Source organism: Strix uralensis, chromosome 1 (genome assembly GCF_047716275.1).
Source record: "Strix uralensis isolate ZFMK-TIS-50842 chromosome 1, bStrUra1, whole genome shotgun sequence".
Taxonomy (NCBI): domain Eukaryota; kingdom Metazoa; phylum Chordata; class Aves; order Strigiformes; family Strigidae; genus Strix; species Strix uralensis.
The window spans coordinates 175124995-175143530 of NC_133972.1; the positions used below are offsets into that span (position 1 = coordinate 175124995).

Sequence of the window (18536 nt, forward strand, 5' to 3'; positions counted from 1 at the left end):
CTGCACGGGGACTGGTGCTGTACAATATTGTTATTAATGACACAGACAGTGGGATCGAGGTACCCTCAGCACGTTCCCCACCGACACCCAGCTGTGTGGTGCGGGGACACGCTGAGGGAAGGATCCAGCCAGAGGGACCTGGGCAGGCTGGAGAGGGGCCATGGGCAAACCTCATGGAGTTCAACAAGGCCAAGGGCAAGGTCCTGCCCATGGGTCGGGGCAATCCCCAGCACAAACCCAGGCTGGGCAAGGAGGGGATGGAGAGCAGCCCCGAGGAGAAGGACTTGGGGGGGTTGGGGGGTGGAAAACTGCCTGTGAGCCAGCAATGGGCGCTGGCAGCCCAGAAAGCCACCCGTGTGCTGGGCTGCACCCAGAGCAGTGTGGGCAGCAGGGCAAGGGGGGGATTCTCCCCCTCTGCTCCGCTCTGGGAGACCCCCCTGCAGTGCTGGGTCCAGCTCTGGGCGCACCAACAGCAGAAGGACACGGACCTGCTCGAGTGAGGCCAGAGGAGGCCACGAAGATGCTCGTGGGGCTGGAGCACCCCCCCTGTGAGGACAGGCTGAGGGAGTTGGGGGGGTTCAGCTGGAGAAGAGAAGGCTCTGGGGAGACCTTAGAGTGGCCTTCCAGGACTGAAAGGGGCTACAGGAAAGGGGGGGGGAACTCATCATCAGGGGGGAGGGATAGGACAAGGGGTAGCGGGTCTAAACTGACAGAGGGGAGATTTAGGTCAGATCTAAGGCAGAAATTCTTCCCTGTGAGGGTGGTGAGACCCTGGCACAGGTTGCCCAGAGAAGCTGTGGCTGCCCCCTCCCTGGAAGGGTTCAAGGCCAGGTTGGACGGGGCTTTGGGCAACCTGGGCTAGTGGAAGGTGGCCCTGCCCGGGGCAGGGGGTGGCACTGGATGGGCTTTAAGGGCCCTCCCAACCCACACCAGTCTGGGATTCTATGAATATAAGATCAGGTATGTCAACATTGTAATTAAAATACTGTAGCATGAGCTAAACACAAATTCATTAGGAACAGCTGGCAAATAAAATACAATCCTAAATAGGATAAAAAACCAAAAACCTAAAACCCACCATTGAATGAGGAAAGGCTTTTTTCCCCTGGGGTTGTAGAATCATGGAATAGTTTGAGCTGGAAGGGACATTTAAAGGTCATCTAGTGCAACCCCCACCTATCTTTGCAGATCTTAATAGAAACCCGACGTAGGCCGAATGCGCACGTGTCTGATGATTTAGGATTTTGCAGCGGGTACAGAAATATGCATTCCCCAGGCTAGTGTGGTGGGTCGGTAGCACATAAGGCTTGGTAAGAGTGGATACAGTCTGCTTTGGTTTGTGTTTAAATTTCAAATGGTTTATTTGGCAGTGGGGGATTCCGCCTCGGCAGGCTGTAACTCAGAAAAGGGTGAGAAGGTTACGGGGGTGATGGGTGGGTGCGCTGTGGGTCGTCGGGTGCTGTGGTGTTCCTCCAGGGGCGTTCACCATCCCTGCAGTTCACCACTTGGGCGACTGTACAAGCCTGAATCTGTCGGTGACTAAGAGGATGACACGTGTGACAGTCGCACTGTGACAGCCTCCCGGTGGAGAAGCTGGCAGGCTGTTGCCGCAGGCTGGAGAGCCAGCCTGTCAGTCCCCGAGAACACTGGCTGGGTCGGACCCTTCCCTGAATATACTGAGGCCTCTTGCCATCCCCTCCCCGGTCCCTCCTACATGACCCTTGAGAGATGTCTGTGCAATCACCAGCTTCCATTTCATCATTTATTCTTCCGATTATCGCACTTCCTGTCACACTTTCTCAGCAAACTGGAAGACGTTGTAGATGTCTTCAGGGGTGGCACAGATCTGGTACAGATAAAGGCGTGGGTATGTCTGCATTAGCCTTCAGTCTTGATACTCAGATGGTTGTAGTCTGAACAGTTTTCTGGTTACTTCACCTTCAGGCGTGTTCAGATGTTGCTGCTGACAGAACACACCGCTCTGCAGAGTAACAGTTCTCACCTAGTTTTGTCTGCGTGGGGCTTTCTCAGCGGCTCCTTCGACACTGTGGGTGCTCGGGGTGTTATTTGAAAAACGGGGGCAGTCCAGAATGGGCTGTTTGCAGAAGCGACCTCGACACCTGGAAGCCTTGCCACGTGACTCCGCACCAACGGGCCTTCCTAGGTTTGCAGCCCTCAGTTAGGACAGAGAGTTGCGCTGATCCCGTCAGGATTCTGGCACAGGTCTGCAGTAATTGCTTGAAAGACACAAGAATTCTAAACCTGTCCAGATCCGTCTTCCTGCAGTTCCTCGCGTCTGTGCTGGGGTTATGCAGATAACGGCATCGTGCTGGTGGCCACGCTCTGTCCCAGAGGCCCACAGATAATCTGACTTGCCTTGGACCAGAACTGAGCAGCTGGGAGGCTTCGTCGCCTTGTTTATGGCAGCTGTTGGGGTGCAGCTGCACAAACCGTGGGAGAGCTCTGTCTGCTGGCAACTGTCAGAGGTTATAATGAAAACATCCCAAAAATGTCTGGGGGCAGGATGAAACCTTTTTTGCCTGAGGGCTGGAGCTCACGGGCCTGACCAGTAAAGAGTTCAGCTCCCCTAATCCCTGGAGGAAGCGGCACTGGCGGAAAGCAGAGGCCAACAGGCTGCCCCGGGTGGGCCTTTGTGTCTCGACTCTGTTCCTTATCAGCAGAGAGGCCAGAGGCTCCAGCGCTGCTAAGACTGGACCTCTCCTGTAGGCCCAGGGCCAGGGTTTTAAAGAGGGTACAGCTTAAGTGGGGGGAAGAAAAATGTGGCACTGCAGAAGCGCAGTACCAGCTGTGCAGGACTGGTTCTCAGGTGTCAGAACTGGATCATTTCAGTGTCACAGGGCACAGAGAGCTCGTGAGCTCCCGCTCTGCTGAGACCTCTCCCACCTCTGACAGGATTGCTGCCTTGAAAAACAAGGCTCGAGGTCTCGCCCCCAGCAGGTACGGGTGCGTGCGTGAGCTAGTCAGGCACTGCCTGATTCCAGGAGACTTCCATCTGAGTTCATCTTAAACTGGTTCCAGTCCATTCCTTTTTCTCCCCACCCACCCTACCTACCCCAGCTCTGAAACACTTTTTCCCCGGGTCCCTCGCCTTAGGTTTGAACGCTCAGGCGAAGGGATAACTAATCGTCAGCTTAAGTCCTGCATATATACACCTAATTACAGAGCTGCATACCGCTGCTGTTTTCTTTGGCCCAGGACCTCCTGTTTCAGGGCCTTAACCCATGGGATGCTGTTCTTTGCCCAGTTCCTGCTGTTGACTTGTGTACAAGTTTAAATTCTGTAAATCCTGTGGATTACTGCTGTGTTCCTGCATAGCAGGTGAGCAGGAAGAGACCAAATAATTTGGGAAGTAGCAGTCTGAAGCAAAATAGATACACAAGAAGGTTTTTCAGTATCTCACTGGTGCTTGGACAGACTCTGTCCACATTGCCTCCATTCCAGGTAAATGGTTCAGTTTTTGGTATGAATAAGGTAAAATCCTGATCTGTCAATGTTTTCCTGTATGTGCTGCCTCTTGTGTAGATCCTCATTTTCATGGCTACGGGGCTCTCAGCCTGAATGATGGGGCTGTATGTCCCTACCCCAGGCTGAGTGCCCCGTCCTTCTGAAGAAGCACACACCTACCAGGGAAGGACTTCAGAGTGCTGTGGGAGGCTGCTCAGTTAGTATTCATGCTCCTAAGACAATAGTCCTTTATTGCTGCTAAACACAAGGGTGGTTGAAATAACTTGAATTTACAGCCAAGGATTTTTTTTTCTGTATGAGCTAATTACCAGACTCTGGCAAGTCTCTGAAGTCACTACCAAAGGAGCTCTTGACAATCCGCGCCTGGATCTCACACGTGGATCCTGAAGCAGAGCTTCAGCTTTATCCCTTCCCTGCCCGTCGACATTAGAGCTCTCTGTGATGATGCTTCTCTCCTGCAAAGACCTGGTGCAGCTGCTGCTGGCAAAGACCTCTCTGACGTACATTTTGCGCTGGGGGTGCCCTTATTTCCTCTCAGGTCTCACCAGTAATTCCTGGGGACTGGTGCAGAAGAGCTGAAGCCTTGAAGCTGTGGGTCTTCCAATCCCCTTTGACCCAGCTTCTTTCACCTTAGCAGTCTTCTCCCCACTGCTCATAAAACTGCCTCAGCAATGGGTAAGTTTTGCATAAATGGGACGATCACCTGAGGTTTTCATCTGTTCTTTCCATGCCCAGTTCGTGCTTTCTACAGAATAAACCAAGTGGACTTGTGCTAAGTGACAGCTCAGCTGCAGGCAGAGCCCAGCCTGCCCAAGGCCTGTGCAGGCTCCTGGACAAGTGTAGAACAGGGCAAGCGCAGAATGAAAATGCTTCAGATGCCGACAACTTCAGGGTAAGGGTTTTCCTAAATTAGAGGTTCTGTCACTTTGTGCACCACAAGCTAAATCCTCGTTCTAGGGCAGCGCGTGGTGCTGGGCTTGGTGACTTCCTCACCCAGAATCCATGGCAGCGCCCCTGAAGTGGTCGAGCGTGGCTGTCGGAGCCCTCTGTACACAGCTCTGCTTCTGTCCCGCTTTGACCCTCCCCCACTGCTCGGGAAGCTGAAGCACTTGGGGCTTCGAGAAAAGTTTTTTCCTCTGGGCCTGTTTCGTGACCTTCCCGCTGAAGCTGTTCCAGGCCCTCCATGGGCGGCAGATCCAGCAACGTTCCAGCAGGGTCTGAGCCTGAGGGGAGGCAGAACCGGCAGAACCAGGGCAGCAGAAAGAGCTGCTGGGCTGTTTGTCAGGATGTGCTCTAGGTCCAAGCTCCCCGATGAACCTGTTAGTGGGACTGCATGGCGAACAGGGAGCAGTTTTCCAGTGAACACAGAGAACTGAGTGCCTTGAACTTCCAATGGTGGTTACACAGTGTCTGCTCTGCAGCAACGCATTGGAGTACAGCGAAGCCCGCTCACGGGAAACTGGTTGTCTCAGAAATTTAGTCCTGCAAATTAAGACGGCAGCACAGGGAGATGGGAACAAGGCTGCGATGGGACTTTTCCAGTAACCCGATAAGCTTTATCCACGGCTCCGTTTGCAGGTCGGTGTGTGCGTTAGCACTGACTCAGCATCGGATCGTGGCTGTGGTGGGATGACAAAGCCCTGACGGCAGCTCAGCACGTGGGAGGCAGAGCTGGCTTAGCGCTGCACCTGTAACGGCTGGGCAGAGCAAGAGAAGCTCAAACAGAAAGTAGAGTTTCCTTTTTCACCAATTAGGGAGGCTAGGCTTCCAGAGGAAAACACATCAAACCCCTGATTTGCTGAGGATCAGTCCGGTTCGGGGCATCTCCCTCTCCCGCTGGTGCGCCGGAGGAGCCGTTAGGTGTCTTCCGAGGCCCTGTAACCACAAACACTGTCCTGGCGTAGCTGCTGCTAAACGGCTCCCACTGCTCAAAGGTGCCTCAGAATTTCTGTTCTACCTTGAAGATCTGAACTCTAGTAAAACCATCTTCTGACTTACAGAGTCCTTGAGAACAGTATCAAGATGAGGTTAGCACTGGGAAGATGTACAGAGTTCGGGATCTTAAACGCTGAGACTTACAGGTAGATTCTTCCCAACTTGCTGCAGTTGGAAACCCAACATTGGAACCAGTTTCCTACCTGCTCTTGTATTAACATCTTCATTTAGCTTCAGTGGGTCTTTTTTTTGTTTTACCCTTATTTGTGTACTTTCGTAGAATACGATTTCTTGCTATTATCAGTGTTTTAGTAGGCTAGATGAATCAAATTTATGAAATTTCCTTCCTTAAGAGTTTTCAGTCAACCTGGTGGTAGCTAGTCTGAACAGGGACACAGTTTGTAAGCTCATTTTTTCTTGAACTGTCGTGACCAGAACTAGGCACTTGAGATGTGTGCAGGTACCCCTGCGATCAGCTGATACCTGTCTGCTGTACTCACTGGATGCACCCAAACACTCCTCCTAGTTTCAGCTCCCTCTCAGGCACCTTTCTGAGTTGCTTTCTATTCTCGGTGAATTGTTTCTGTTTATCCTACACCATGTCTAACCCATGAGCCTTACACATAACTGACATTCTTGTTCTTTGTCTCTGACATAACCTTGCACTTTGCTGAAATTCAGGCAGACCTATTAATGAAACTGTCTTCAAAATACCACAGTTTCTGCTTTGTTGTCTGCCCCTCCATTTTCTGGGAAACATAGCTGGGACATTCCTACATTCTGTTACAAAAGCTTAGAGCTGGTCTTAAAATGTAAATCTCACCTTTTTATTTCCTGACTCATCATCTGTCTTACAGTTCCTGGAGTCACCCCGTTTTTTTTCCAGGCTACCTTTGTGATTTCTGATGGGGTACTACTCCAACTAGTTGCCCAGAAGAAAAAATTTGCGTTAAATCGTGGGTTAATGTGGCATGATTTCTCTATTCTAGGATACACTGCAACTGAAAGCATAAGGAACCCAAATGTTTCAAAGCTCCTTCAGCACCTCCCAGCCATTGCCCATTACCAAGAGTGAAGCCCGCAGGCCCTGCAGTCACTCTGCAGCTCTCACCTCCTGCTTTTCACAAGCACCAGTGCCTCACTCCTTAACGTCACTCATTTATCGGTCACTTCTCATTTCTATTTGTTGCAGAAATATTTCTGACCCTTTGCAGTATGGGGAGGAGCCCGTGTCCTGGCTTGGGTCGGTGGGTGTCTGGGGCCGTTCCGGGCGCTGGGCTCAGTGTGTGTGTGCAGAGCAGCGAGGAATGAACAGTTCACCTCCGAGTTTGACTGTCAGATAAACGTTCACTCCAGGAGCTGGTGTGGGGGTGGCGACCTGTGTGCAAGGCAAAACCAGCTGGGACAAAGGATCCCATCTGGAGAGGTGAGTGTGGGAGCGGGTGACACTGCTGGGCTGAAAAGGGGGGGAATTAGGAGGAGATAAATGAGCAGCAGTAACTGGGCAAGAAGGGGGAAGGGAGGGAAAGAGCCCAGGAAGCTGGAGGCAGCGCAGGGTGGGGACACGGGCTGCCCCGTCCTGGGACAACTTCGGAGGCAGCGACTTACTCCGGGCTTTACGCTTTTGCTGCAGCAGCGCCCCAGGCCGCGTGTCCCAGCCCTGGGCGCCCGTGTCCATTTTAAACCCCGCCTGCCCAGGCTGGCCTTGCCCCGCTGGCGCCGGGGGGGGTTGTCCCTCCGCGGCGGGTCCCGCACTAACCGCTCTCCTGAGGGGATGTCGGTGCCTCGCGGAGCTTCGCGCAGCAGCACCGGCCGGTTCCCCTCAGCCTTGTGCCGGGCCCGGCCCAGCGTGTGCAGACCCAGCCCCGGGGCGCCCCCCGCAGCAGAGCCGGGGCCGTTCGCCCCCCCGCGGGCCCCTTCTCCCGGCCCAGGGCTCCGCCGCCGCCGTTACCGCTCCCGAGGGCCGGGCGCGGCCGCTCCCTCCCCTCCGCGGCGGGCGGGTCCCGGGGCGGGCGCGGGGCAGGGCGGGAGCGGCCTCCGTTTCCCAGGGACGCTCGCGGGGGGGCGGCGCGGCCCCAGGAGCCGACCGGGACCGGGCCCGGGCGGGAGCGGCCAGGCCCGAGGGGCGGCCAGGCCGGGGCGGGGCGGGAGCGGCCAGGCCCGAGCAGGCGGCCAGGCCTGAGGGGCGGCGGCGCGGAGCCGGACAGCGGAACCGGGGCCGCCGCTCGGCCCCGCCGGAGCCTTCCCCCCCACCTTCCCCGCCGCGCATCCGGGCCCTCCCCCCGGCAGGCCCCTGCCCCGGCGCGGCGGCTCCGGCCCGGCGCGATGCTGCGGTGCATGCCGCCGCTCTGGCGCTGCAACCGGCACGTGGAGGCGCTGGACCGGCGGCACTGCTCGCTGCAGGCCGTGCCCGAGGAGATCTACCGGTACAGCCGCTCGCTGGAGGAGCTGCTGCTGGACGCCAACCAGCTCCGGGAGCTGCCCAAGGTGAGGCCGCGGCCCGGCCCGAGCGCGGGGCCCCGGCGGAGGCCTCGCTCCGCTGCGGCCCGGGAGCGCCGCGGGGCCGGAGCCGCAGCCGGAGGCCGCCACTTCCCGCCGTCCCGCCGCGGCCCGGCCCCGGAGCGGAGCGGGGGCGCTGCCCCGGCCTACCCGGCCCCGCTGCCGGGAGCGGCCTCCGCCGGGCCGCGCCCTCGGTGGGGAGCGCGGCCTCGGTTCGCCCGAGCCCTGGCCGCCTCCCTCGGCCTCCCGCCGGGGCCGGGCTGCCGGAACCGGCGGGGCCCAGCGCCTCCGCGGCGGCGGCGGCAGCGGGAGCCCCGGGGGGGTGTGTGCTCCCCGGCGGCCGGGAAGGGGAAGGAGGGGAAGGGGACGGGGAGCGCCGGCGGGGTGGGGGCCCCTCCCGGCCGGGCCACGGGGCCCTGCCGCCCGCGAGGGAGAAAGGCTTTACCCAAATCATCATCCCCGTGAGCCGCGCGTACTGCTGAGCACAGCACAGGGCGGATTTAAGAACTGTGGTTTAAGCCGTAAATCACAAAAGGTACCGCAGAAGTTCATGAAACGCGGTGGAGGTGCTTTATACTCGTTATCTGGGGCCTCAGCCCTGCTCTTGCCGCTCTCCCGCAGTCCTGTGCAGCCGGGGGCTCAGCGCAGGTGGCTCCGGTGACAAACCCCGAGCGTGCGGCCGATGGCCGGGCAGCAGCGCAGGACCGGGGAGGTGCTGGGGGGCAGCGGCCGGCGCGGGCCGGGCCCCCCCGCTCCCCGAGGGTTTGCTCTCGCGGGGCTCCGGCCGGCTCTGGTGTTGGGGCCCAGAACGTTCGGCAGGGACGGGAACGCTGGTTCTGCTCTGCGGGCGCTGCAGACCAGAGCTGGGTTTTGAGAAGCTGGGAAGGAGAAGGCCTTGAGACGTTACGGGGCTGTGGGATATTCTGGAGGAAGTTTTACCACATGTCCCCTGTGGAAACTGTACCGGTTTTAAAAAGTTAATTAAATATTGCTTGTGCCGGAGAGAGAACATATTTGACTGTAGCTTGGTTGGATAGATGCTCATCAGTGAGTACTGACTAAGCCACCTTTTTATTAAAAAAATGAGAAATAGATCATTGTTTTATTGAAATAGGATATGCTGAATTACTGATATGTTATTGAGTTGATATGTTATGAAATTTGCGATGAAATCCAGAAAAAAACCCCACCAACATGCAAACCAAAAACTCATTTTTGGTTCAGGCCAAAATAATTTCGTTCAGTTTTGTTAAACTTGTACCATTTATGCGTCCCTACCTAAACAGATTCTCTGGTATAGGAACGGCAGATTCTTGCTCTCCCGATGTCTCTGGTATTTTTGCGTTCTCTCACCTTTCCAGCCTGTCTGAGCTGCTGTGAGCCTGTTTGTGGGAGTCAGCTGTGAGGGCCCTTGGTCAGGTGTGGAGACACGAGTGTGATGCTTTATCAGCTCTCTTCCATCAGGTAGCTTGGGATCTTGTTATGCTTTGGGCAGGGGTATTTCTCAAACTGCTGGAAATGTGTGTTACAGGCAGGTTAGGAGCCTGTTCTGCAGAGGAGGCTAACCGCGACCTACCCGCAGTGAACCCGCCGGTCCCTGCGCTGCTCAGCGCCCTCGCGCCCTGCTGAGCAGCCACAGTCCTGCCTTGTGTTACATTGAACCTGCCTGGACACGGACATCGCTGGGTTTTGGTCAGCTTCTGGAGAGCATCTTTTGGAATATAAATGCAAATTTTATAGGGACGTTTTATTGAGTCTGTGATGAGATAGATATAATCCTGCCTGTGAAAGCAGGTACCGTGTGTCTGACCTCTAAGCGCTGTGTCACCTTGTCACCCAAGGAGCTTGTCTTTGTGAACACTGTTATTTAACTCCAGCTGTTACCTCTGTTCAGCTTGGGAGCATCAGAGCTCTTACTGTGACCTATCCCGGGATCATGGGTGCCTCTCTTGTTCTCTCAAATTTTTAGGCTCTTCTGGCAAAGAATTATTAGAAAAACAATGGAGAACAGTCTTAAGATTCTGTAAGGTCCTGTAGTCTCAAAAGAAATGTAGTAAAGTCAGGAGAGGTACAGAGAATGGGGAGCAGAAAACGGCATGATCAGACCCAATACGCAACAGCTTTTGCACAAGGAAAATAAGTGTTTACAAGATCTCTTCAGTCTACCTGAAAAAGACGGTACCATTTCCTCCATCAGGTGACAGGGGTCTGGAGTGTCACAAATGGCCTGGAGGGAACGAACAGGGAGCAACTGACAACCGAGGACTGGAGGGCATTAAGTGAAACCAAAAAAGGGCTCAGTTCAGAATAAATGAAATAGTTTTTCATGCAAAAGGTAGTTAAGCTGAAGTGTGGAACTACTTGCTATATGACATAATGGATGCTTAAAGTTTATGTGAGCTCAGGAAAGAAGTGGACCAGTTCACGGAAGAGAAAACCACCAAAAATGAGTATAGACAAAGACACCATTTTGCTTGTGCTGCGTATCCCGGGACAGACTTAGAGGAGGTGTTGTCGTGGGCTTGCTGTACTCGCACCCTTCCGTCTCGGGTCGTGTCTGCAGCTGCTGTGGGCTCTCTGCAGTGGTGACGGGTGTCACCTTTCCCTGGCCAGACCGCAGTACCCTCTCCCACACAGGCAGGGCGAGCGCCAAATGCCTGCAGCTGGGGAACAGGCAGAGCACCCCGAGTGCTGCTGCTGCTCCCGAAGCCCGCCAGGGAGCTGGTGGCTGCTGCCTGAAGGTGCTGGGCCCCGGAGACACATCAGGGAGGGGGAGCAGCAGCAGGCCCCGCGGTCTTTGCTCTGTCTAGCCCCCCACCACGTTCCCCCCGGCCGGGCGGTCCCGAGGTGGTTGGGGAGGGCGTCTGCACGTTGGTGGGACAAGGGTGCGAGGTGAGGTCTGCCCGAGGTTTGACCCAAGATGTGTCCTCGTGGTTCGTGCTAACAGAAGTGGAGAGGTGCACTCTTTAGTCCCAGACACACAGGTCACGTGCAGGAAGGGCGTTATTTAAGGGTGTTACTGCCGGGGACCCTGTGGGTAGGGACAGATACCTGATGTAGCAGTAAGAATCTGCATGTTGCGCAAGGTGGCTATGGGGTGAAAATTGAAAACGAATTGCCTTTCCACCAGGGAAAGAGAGGAGAAAATACTCAATTTGGGCATGTATTTCCCCTGTGGGAGGGCAATGGGAGAGGTCTTTGTTTGGGGTAGGGAGGATGGTTTTCAGTTGAGGAGCACTTAGTGGAAACACACCTTTTGTGTGAGAGGCAGACTGGGGAGAGGGGATGTGTACCACGGAGGAAGATGGGGGGAAAGGGAAGTGTGAATCGGGCTGTGCATGCTGTTCCTTCAGAGAGGCGTGTAAAGGACTACCGAGTTGAGTGTGTAAGGGTGGGAGAGGAGAGCAGCACATGGAGATCTGTCAGAAAAATGTGGATGAGACAGTGTTATATGCAGCTTTTGGTAGCGAATCTGACCACAGCAAGTTTGTTTTTAAGGGCTCAAGCAGGATTTTTGGAGAAGGCTTCCATGTGGAGGTGGTTTTGGAAGCCAAAGAATGGAGGGGTGGCTGCCTTTTGAAAGGTCACCTTGTTTTACAGTTAGCAAACAACTTGTTTTGAAAATGAATTTATCTGACTCCTGTGGATTTTTTGACCTGTCACCCGCTACCAGGCCACCTGTCTGACATGCTTATATTTGTCTTTATTCCACTTGTTCCAGAGTCCAGAAACACTAGCAATCTCTTGCTCTTTCTGTGGCACCATTTTCTTCTGTACCAGAACCTCCCGTGTCCCCTTCCTGCTGCTGCTTTGCTCTTGATCTGATTAGATGGTCTGCCTGCCTCCCGGCCTTTCTGAACGACACCACCGCGCTTTCCTGAACTCTCTCTTCCAAGCTGTAGAAGTGAATGCTTGTTGCTCTCCGTCCCGCAGTGCCAAATGCTCTTCTGTCTGCTCTTGCTTCTTTTGCAGTTGTCCCATGTGGAATCTTGCCTGTTTTGAGTCCAGAATTTTCATTATGGTGGCTATACTCTGGCTGTTGGAAGCGATAGATTAAATCTGTGCTAGGAGCATCTGCTGCCTTGTTGCAGGGATTTGCTGCCAGGGTGATACAGCATGGTTTAATGGAAAATGATAAATTCCATTTGATAAGTTCCCTGTGCTCTTCATGAGGGTGTCTGAATTCCGGAGGAGGAAATGTCCTGCTCTCTGATGACTTCTGCTCTCCCTGGCTTGCGTAAAGTGATTTCTGCTGGACTGCGAGTGTGTAGCAGCAGAGGGATAACTAGCAGGTCCTTCAACTAGGGGTGGAGGTTTCAAGGGTACAGCCTGCTAAATCATTACATTAGAGCTACAAAAACCACCTGCCTCATTGAGCCCACTCTCCAGGAGCGCTTCAGAGGTGCAGGTCTCACCAGAAAGGAATGAACGCAGGCTGGAATTCGGAGGTGGTGGATGGAGCCAGGCGCAGCCCAGGAGCAGAGCGCGATCAACGGGCATCCAGAGGCTCTTGGTGTGCTTTCAGAGTGCTGGGGTTGGGAGTATGGGAAGGCAAAAGGGAGAGGTCGGGAGAAACCTGGGTGGAGCAGAGCTGGTAGGACCTGGTGTAGGAGGAAGAGAGGGTGGAGCTGAGCAGGGACGGAGAATTATGAGCGAGTTAGTGCGGAGGAGGGAGGAGACCTCTCCTGTGTCAGGAGCATGCAGAGGGACAGGCTGATGGAGACCTGCTGGAAGGGGACCTGGGCAGGGGGTGTCGCGAGGTTGGGGGGTGGGCTGAGGGATCACGCAGAGAGGGGAAGGAGGAGGAAATTAAAGAGTTAGCTCTGATACCGAGATTTCGAATAGTGGTGGTGCTGAAGAGGCAAGCCCTAGGGATGTCTGATGGAGGGGTTGCAGTTTCTCTGCTTTGCTTTTTCCTTACTAAGCTCCCATGACAGATTGGGCCTAGTGCTGAAAACTTTTTTTGTTCTACTGCCCATTGAGCTGTTACGAGCTTGCACTGAAAATGATGAGAGGTGGGCACCTGGCTCGAGCACCAGGGAGAGGAGGCCTGTGGGTCCAGGGCAGATTCCTTTCTGCCCTGGCTCGTTGCTGTCTGCATCTTGGCAAGGCCGTTTCGGGGCTGGTGGAAACAGTTTCAGCAGTTCGTCCTGTTTGGCTGCTGTTGGCCCCGGGCGAGAGCATCGGTGTCCTTTGTCCAGAGCCTGGGATCCTGCTGTGCCGAGCAGGGGGAAACCCGAGAGCAGCGTTTGTCACTTTCCCAAGACAAGGTGGGGCCTTGCAAAGCTAATTAAGAGCAGCTTTTAATTTCCTGGCATCTGGGGCCTGCAAGGAGGATCTTGGGTTTTATTTACTTCCATGGAGGAGTAAAGCTGCTTCTTTTAATCTCTCCATGCTAATAGCCCTTCCCTGCGAAAGTCGGGGAGCCGCGGGTCAGCAGTGCCCGGCTCCCCCGGGGGTCACCAGGCTCGAACGGGGCTGAGCCAGCTCTGGAGCCCGATGAGGCTCGAGTGTGCAGTGGGCACCTTCTCTGGTTCGGCATGCGAATTCCCTGCATCGCAGGCTTCGTCAAAACGGCAAGCTGCATTTGTTTAACAAAACCAGTCAAGAAACTGGTTTCGCTTGATTGTTATGAGCCCTGTGCGCAGAGTTGGCATGCCTCTCTGTTCCTTCCAGGAGCTCAGGAGCCCTGTGACTTAATGTGTACCGATGGATGTGGTTTCACTTCTCCAAAAGCCAGGTATTCTGGATGTGCCGCTGCTGCCCAGCCGTTGAAATAAGTGCAGGCCATTTCACCCTCATCCTTTTCTCTCTGTGCAGTAACTGTCTGTCTGCTAAATCCTGGGTAGTGACTGGGGGGATTTAGGATTTGTGCTGGAGTGGTAACAGCTGAGTATAGGCTCAGCTGTGGAAAAAAAGAGCTGATAAAACTCTTAGACATACAAACAAGGGAACATGATAGAGGAGCACAGAAGTGATTTTATACTTTGAGGTCTACAACTAAGAGTTGACTATTAATACTCACTTCTCCGTGAGCTCCAAGGTGTGCAGTCAGCTCCATTGTGGACAGGGTGTGGGTGTGCTGCCCTGTGTGGATCTGCAAAGGAGCTCAGCTCTTGGAGGAAGTTCAAATGGGTGTAACAGTGAGGTAAAAAGGCACGCTGGGTGGCAAAGAGCTTCAGTGAAGCAAAGCGTTCGTGAAGATCTAGGTGACTATGGCCTAAACAGTGTTGCCTCTCAACAAATCTTCCTCCGCACTGGTTTTGTACAGTGTAGGAGGTCATCAGTGAAAGCACCTGCTCAGTCTTTCCCCTGGGCCCAGCTGACCCGGTGATTGTAAACCCTGGATGTGTCTCTGGCATGTGGTTAGTAACAGCTTCCATGTCTGGGTGCATCGGCTGCTAAGTTGGCTGCTTGGAACAGGTTTGCACCTTTGGGATGCCTCTTGCTCCTCGGTGACAGCTACTGGCATAGGCTCACCCTCCCTCGCTCGTGTTCCGGGACGCTGTCTGTAAAGCACAGACGCGGTATCACAGTGGCCCTGCAGAGCATTTGCTCCCTACCTGATCTGCTTCCACCTCTGAGATCTCTCCCTGTTCCCTTTGGCTACCCTCCGGGTATCTGCCCAGAATGGTTTAGGTGGTGGTTCATGGATGGTTAGAGGTAAAGGCAGGACTAGGTAAACCTCTCCAGGTCTCCTCTGACCTGTTATATATGTTCCCCTGAACATTCCTGGATTTCATAACCCTGTTTCACCGTCTCCCTGACAGAAACTTGGAGCCAGGCGCAAGGGAACCGTGGTGGAGGAGCGTGGTGGATGGTCAGACACGCTGCGGGCAGAGGCACAGGGATGTGATGGCCCGCAGAGCTCCTGCACTGCAAGGTTCTCTGCCATTTGACGACTCCTTTTTCCATTTCCAGTTCAGGGTATTTAACGGTGTATGTCTGAGCAGTTCCCCAGAGAGCTGCTTTGGCACCTTCCTATTCTATGTACTCTTCCTGTTCAGAAGAGTTGTTTGTGTCTTTGTGTCTGAGAATCTCCTGCTGTCTCCCTCCACACAGCGACATTTAACTTTTCTTTACGACTTTCCCAGTCCCCCAAATGTGCTTCTATGAACCCCGAGTGTACAGTCTGCTGTAGTCTGAATACCCTGCTCTGTACCAATTAATAAACTTGATCTCATCTGCCTTGTCTCGGTTTCCTAGTTTCAGGGTTAGAGCTTTTATGTTGGGGTTTGTTTGTTTTACGGTGCCTCTCTGTGCTGCAGATGCACCTGTTGTATAAACTACAGGGTAATATGGAACAGGTCATTGTGTAGCTCTTGGCATTTTTCATGTTGCTAATATTTCGTAGAATCCCAGGCTGGTGTGGGTTGGGAGGGCCCTTAAAGCCCATCCAGTGCCACCCCCTGCCCCGGGCAGGGCCACCTTCCACTAGCCCAGGTTGCCCAAAGCCCCGTCCAACCTGGCCTTGAACCCTTCCAGGGAGGGGGCAGCCACAGCTTCTCTGGGCAACCTGTGCCAGGGCCTCACCACCCTCACAGGGAAGAATTTCTGCCTTAGATCTGACCTAAATCTGCCCTCTGTCAGTTTACCCACTACCCCTTGTCCTATCCCTCCCCCCTGATGATGAGTCTCTCCCCCACACCCCCCTTTCCTGTAGCCCCTTTCAGTCCTGGGAGGCAGCTCTAAAGTCTCCCTGGAGCCTTCTCTTCTCCAGCTGAACCCCCCCAACTCCCTCAGCCTGTCCTCACAGGGGGGTGCTCCAGCCCCCCGAGCATCTTCATGGCCTCCTCTGGCCTCGCTCGAGCAGGTCCGTGTTCTTCTGCTGTTGGTGCCCCCAGAGCTGGACCCAGCACTGCAGGGGGGTCTCCCAGAGCGGAGCAGAGGGGAGAACCCCCCCCTTGCCCTGCTGCCCACACTGCTCTGGGTGCAGCCCAGCACACGGGTGGCTTTCTGGGCTGCCAGCGCCCGTTGCTGGCTCACAGGCAGTTTTCCACCCCCCAACCCCCCCAAGTCCTGCTCTCCATCCCCTCCTTGCCCAGCCTGGGTTTGTGCTGGGGATTGCCCCGACCCATGGGCAGGACCTTGCCCTTGGCCTTGTTGAACTCCATGAGGTTTGCCCGTGGCCCCTCTCCAGCCTGCCCAGGTCCCTCTGGCTGGATCCTTCCTTCAGCGTGTCCCCGCACCACACAGCTGGGTGTCGGTGGGGAACGTGCTGAGGGTACCTCGATCCCACTGTCCGTGTCCCAAACAAAGGTGTTAAACTGGTCCCAGGCCCGACCCCTGAGGATGCTGCTCGTCACTGCTCTCTGCTTGTGGCATTACGGATAAGTAAATTACTTTTTGGTAATTGCTAGTTGACCGTTCCTTGGTCAGAAGATGATTTAGAAGAAAACTAGATTTGTAGATGAGATCTCTTTGTTACACTGGATAAGGCCATTCCTGAGGTGCTGGTATGCCAGGGAAGGGGCTGGGTGGGGAGAGGTAAGTGGTAGAATAGATAAGAAAGGGGGAGAGGTCTTTGGATAGTACTTGCTTCTGCACCCGTAGCCAGAACATTGTCACATGAAATGATCTCAGCGGGCCTCTCCGGGTTATTGCTTTCACAGCATTTCAGCGGGAACTGGCACTGGGTGCTGCGTGGCTGCCGCAGGGAGTGCTGGTGTGTGGTGGCACTCATCCTTTGGACAACTCCCAGCCCGCTGACAGGCCTGAGCTGGGGGTCGCTGGTGCTCTGGTTTTGGGGGGGCTCTGTTCACGCACACTGCTGCTTTTGTGCTTGGAGCAGTTCATGGTCTGAGACCATGCTCCCATCAGTAAAGCCTCCCCCCCACCTCTGCACAAGAGCGAGGTCTTAATAGTGCCATCGTGATCTAATTCTGGCTTGGGGATTTCCCTTCTGTGTGCCTGAATTGGTTCGTCACTTGGTTTGGAGCAGCGATCCCACCCTGCCCCTGCGTGCCGTCCTCGGGCAGCGCGCTCTCCGGCCCCAGAGGGGGCCAGGGACTGCATTCCTCAGCCCCGGCTTAGTGCCTGGGAAGGAGCAGCTGGGGAGCCTTTGGCTGGGAGACAGCTTGCTTTTGTCTTCGCTGGAATGTGTTCCTGACGCTTAAGTACTTTTAGATACTTGAAATACATTCCTCAGGGCCTGATACGTGGGGTTAAATAGTCGGAAATCCGGCTGGTCTGTGTTGGGGAGGGCTGTGTCCCCGCAGCCGGCATGCGTAGGGTCAGTCAGCTCCCCAACCCCGAGCTCCCATGTGTGCGGGGGCACGGGGACCCACTCGTGTTCGGGGTGCTCAGCGCTCCAGCCCTGCCCGTGACTCGCCAGGCCCATCTGTGGGTCTGCTCCTTGTCCGTGGGTCTGCCTGGGGTGGGCCCGCAGCCAGCGTCCCTCCCTCCTGTGCTGTGGGGGGGCTGACGGGGAGGGGCCCCCCTTTACCGTCCCTGCTGGAGCAGGGGGAAGGTCTGGCTGCAAACCCTGGCTTGGCGGGAGGTGCTGAGCCTGGCGTTGGGCTGCAGAGCATCAACTCTTTCTCTCTGGGACTCTGCTGAGCTGCCGCCTTTCAGGTGTTGGTGATTACGAGCTTGTGGCCAGAAGAGGCCGAAGGCAGTTTAGTATCTGTGACAAATGCTGTGGGGAGTGGAAAAGGAAACAGAGCTGCAGTTGGAGTAGGTTATTGGGGAAGATCCCTTGTCTGGGATGGTGGGTGGTCTGTATGCGCTGCCTGTGGTCCCGTCCCACAGCTGCTGAGGTGGGTCAGACAGTCTCTGGGTGACCGGCGTGAGGCCCTGAGGAGCGTCCGGGTGCAAGGGTCTGCCAGGAGAGCGGTGGTGGTGATGCCCTCCCCGTGGCACCAGGGCTGAGGTGCGGCCTCTCCCCCGGAGCCCCAAACCCGTGTTCTTGTCTCTCAGCAGCGGTGGTCACTTTTTTGACCTCTGCTACCATTACCCCTGCTGTCCTCACTAGATGTCAGGTGGAGCGATTCTGCTTCTTAAATCCAGCTATTCTGGGAACAGACGTTGCTTGCATCTCTTCCCTCGGTGTAGGGAAGGTGTGTCTTGTGTTCCCTGCTCTGCTGATGCAACCTGGTGCTGACTGGAGCTGCTGAAGTGGACTGACTGCTGTACAGCCCCTGGGGCTGGCGTCCTGCCCCAGCTGCCCGGCTGTGGCAGAGGAGTCTTTCTGGTTCTGTGGCCTCATCTGTGAGGTGTTGGCTTTGAGCACAGGGACTTGGAAGGGCTGAGTTTAACCTTAGAGCTGATCAACTCCCAAGTGTTTTGCTTTGCAGTTTTTGCTTCCAGCTCTGCTTGCATCTCTCACATTCAGCTGGCTTTCCCCAAAGGCAATCCCACCAGCACAGTCGCCAAGGCTCAGCTCTTCCTTTCATCACAGATGTAAAAGGAGGGACCCCAATTCTGTTCACACTTCTCCCTGTATGTCTGAGAGAACGGGAGGGCAGACACGCGTGCTCCTGCGTCCCGAAGCCTTGGCTGTGGAGCATGCAGCAGAGGCTGCTTCCTCTGCAGGCAATTCTTAAGATGTCAAGCCCGTGTTTAACCAGGAAAATGTGAATGAAACACAAGGCTCAGAGACGAGATCTGGTTTTGCT

The 18536-nt window shown here is 55.2% G+C and overlaps 1 protein-coding gene across 31 annotated transcripts in view; it reads left to right on the plus strand.

The window, feature by feature from the left end:
- The first annotated feature begins 7525 nt into the window (after positions 1-7525).
- SCRIB (scribble planar cell polarity protein) overlaps positions 7526-18536 on the plus strand; it is a 112047-nt gene continuing 101036 nt past the window's right edge. For 12 of the 31 annotated variants that reach the window (XM_074889923.1, XM_074890015.1, XM_074890082.1 and 9 more), the window contains exon 1: positions 7529-7908. In XM_074889923.1, coding sequence (XP_074746024.1) covers positions 7747-7908 — 162 coding nt within the window. In that variant the 5' untranslated portion in view covers positions 7529-7746. Of the gene's footprint in view, positions 7909-18536 lie in introns of all 31 variants that reach the window. The other 19 variants (XM_074889988.1, XM_074889932.1, XM_074889942.1 and 16 more) reach the window with 5 other exon arrangements.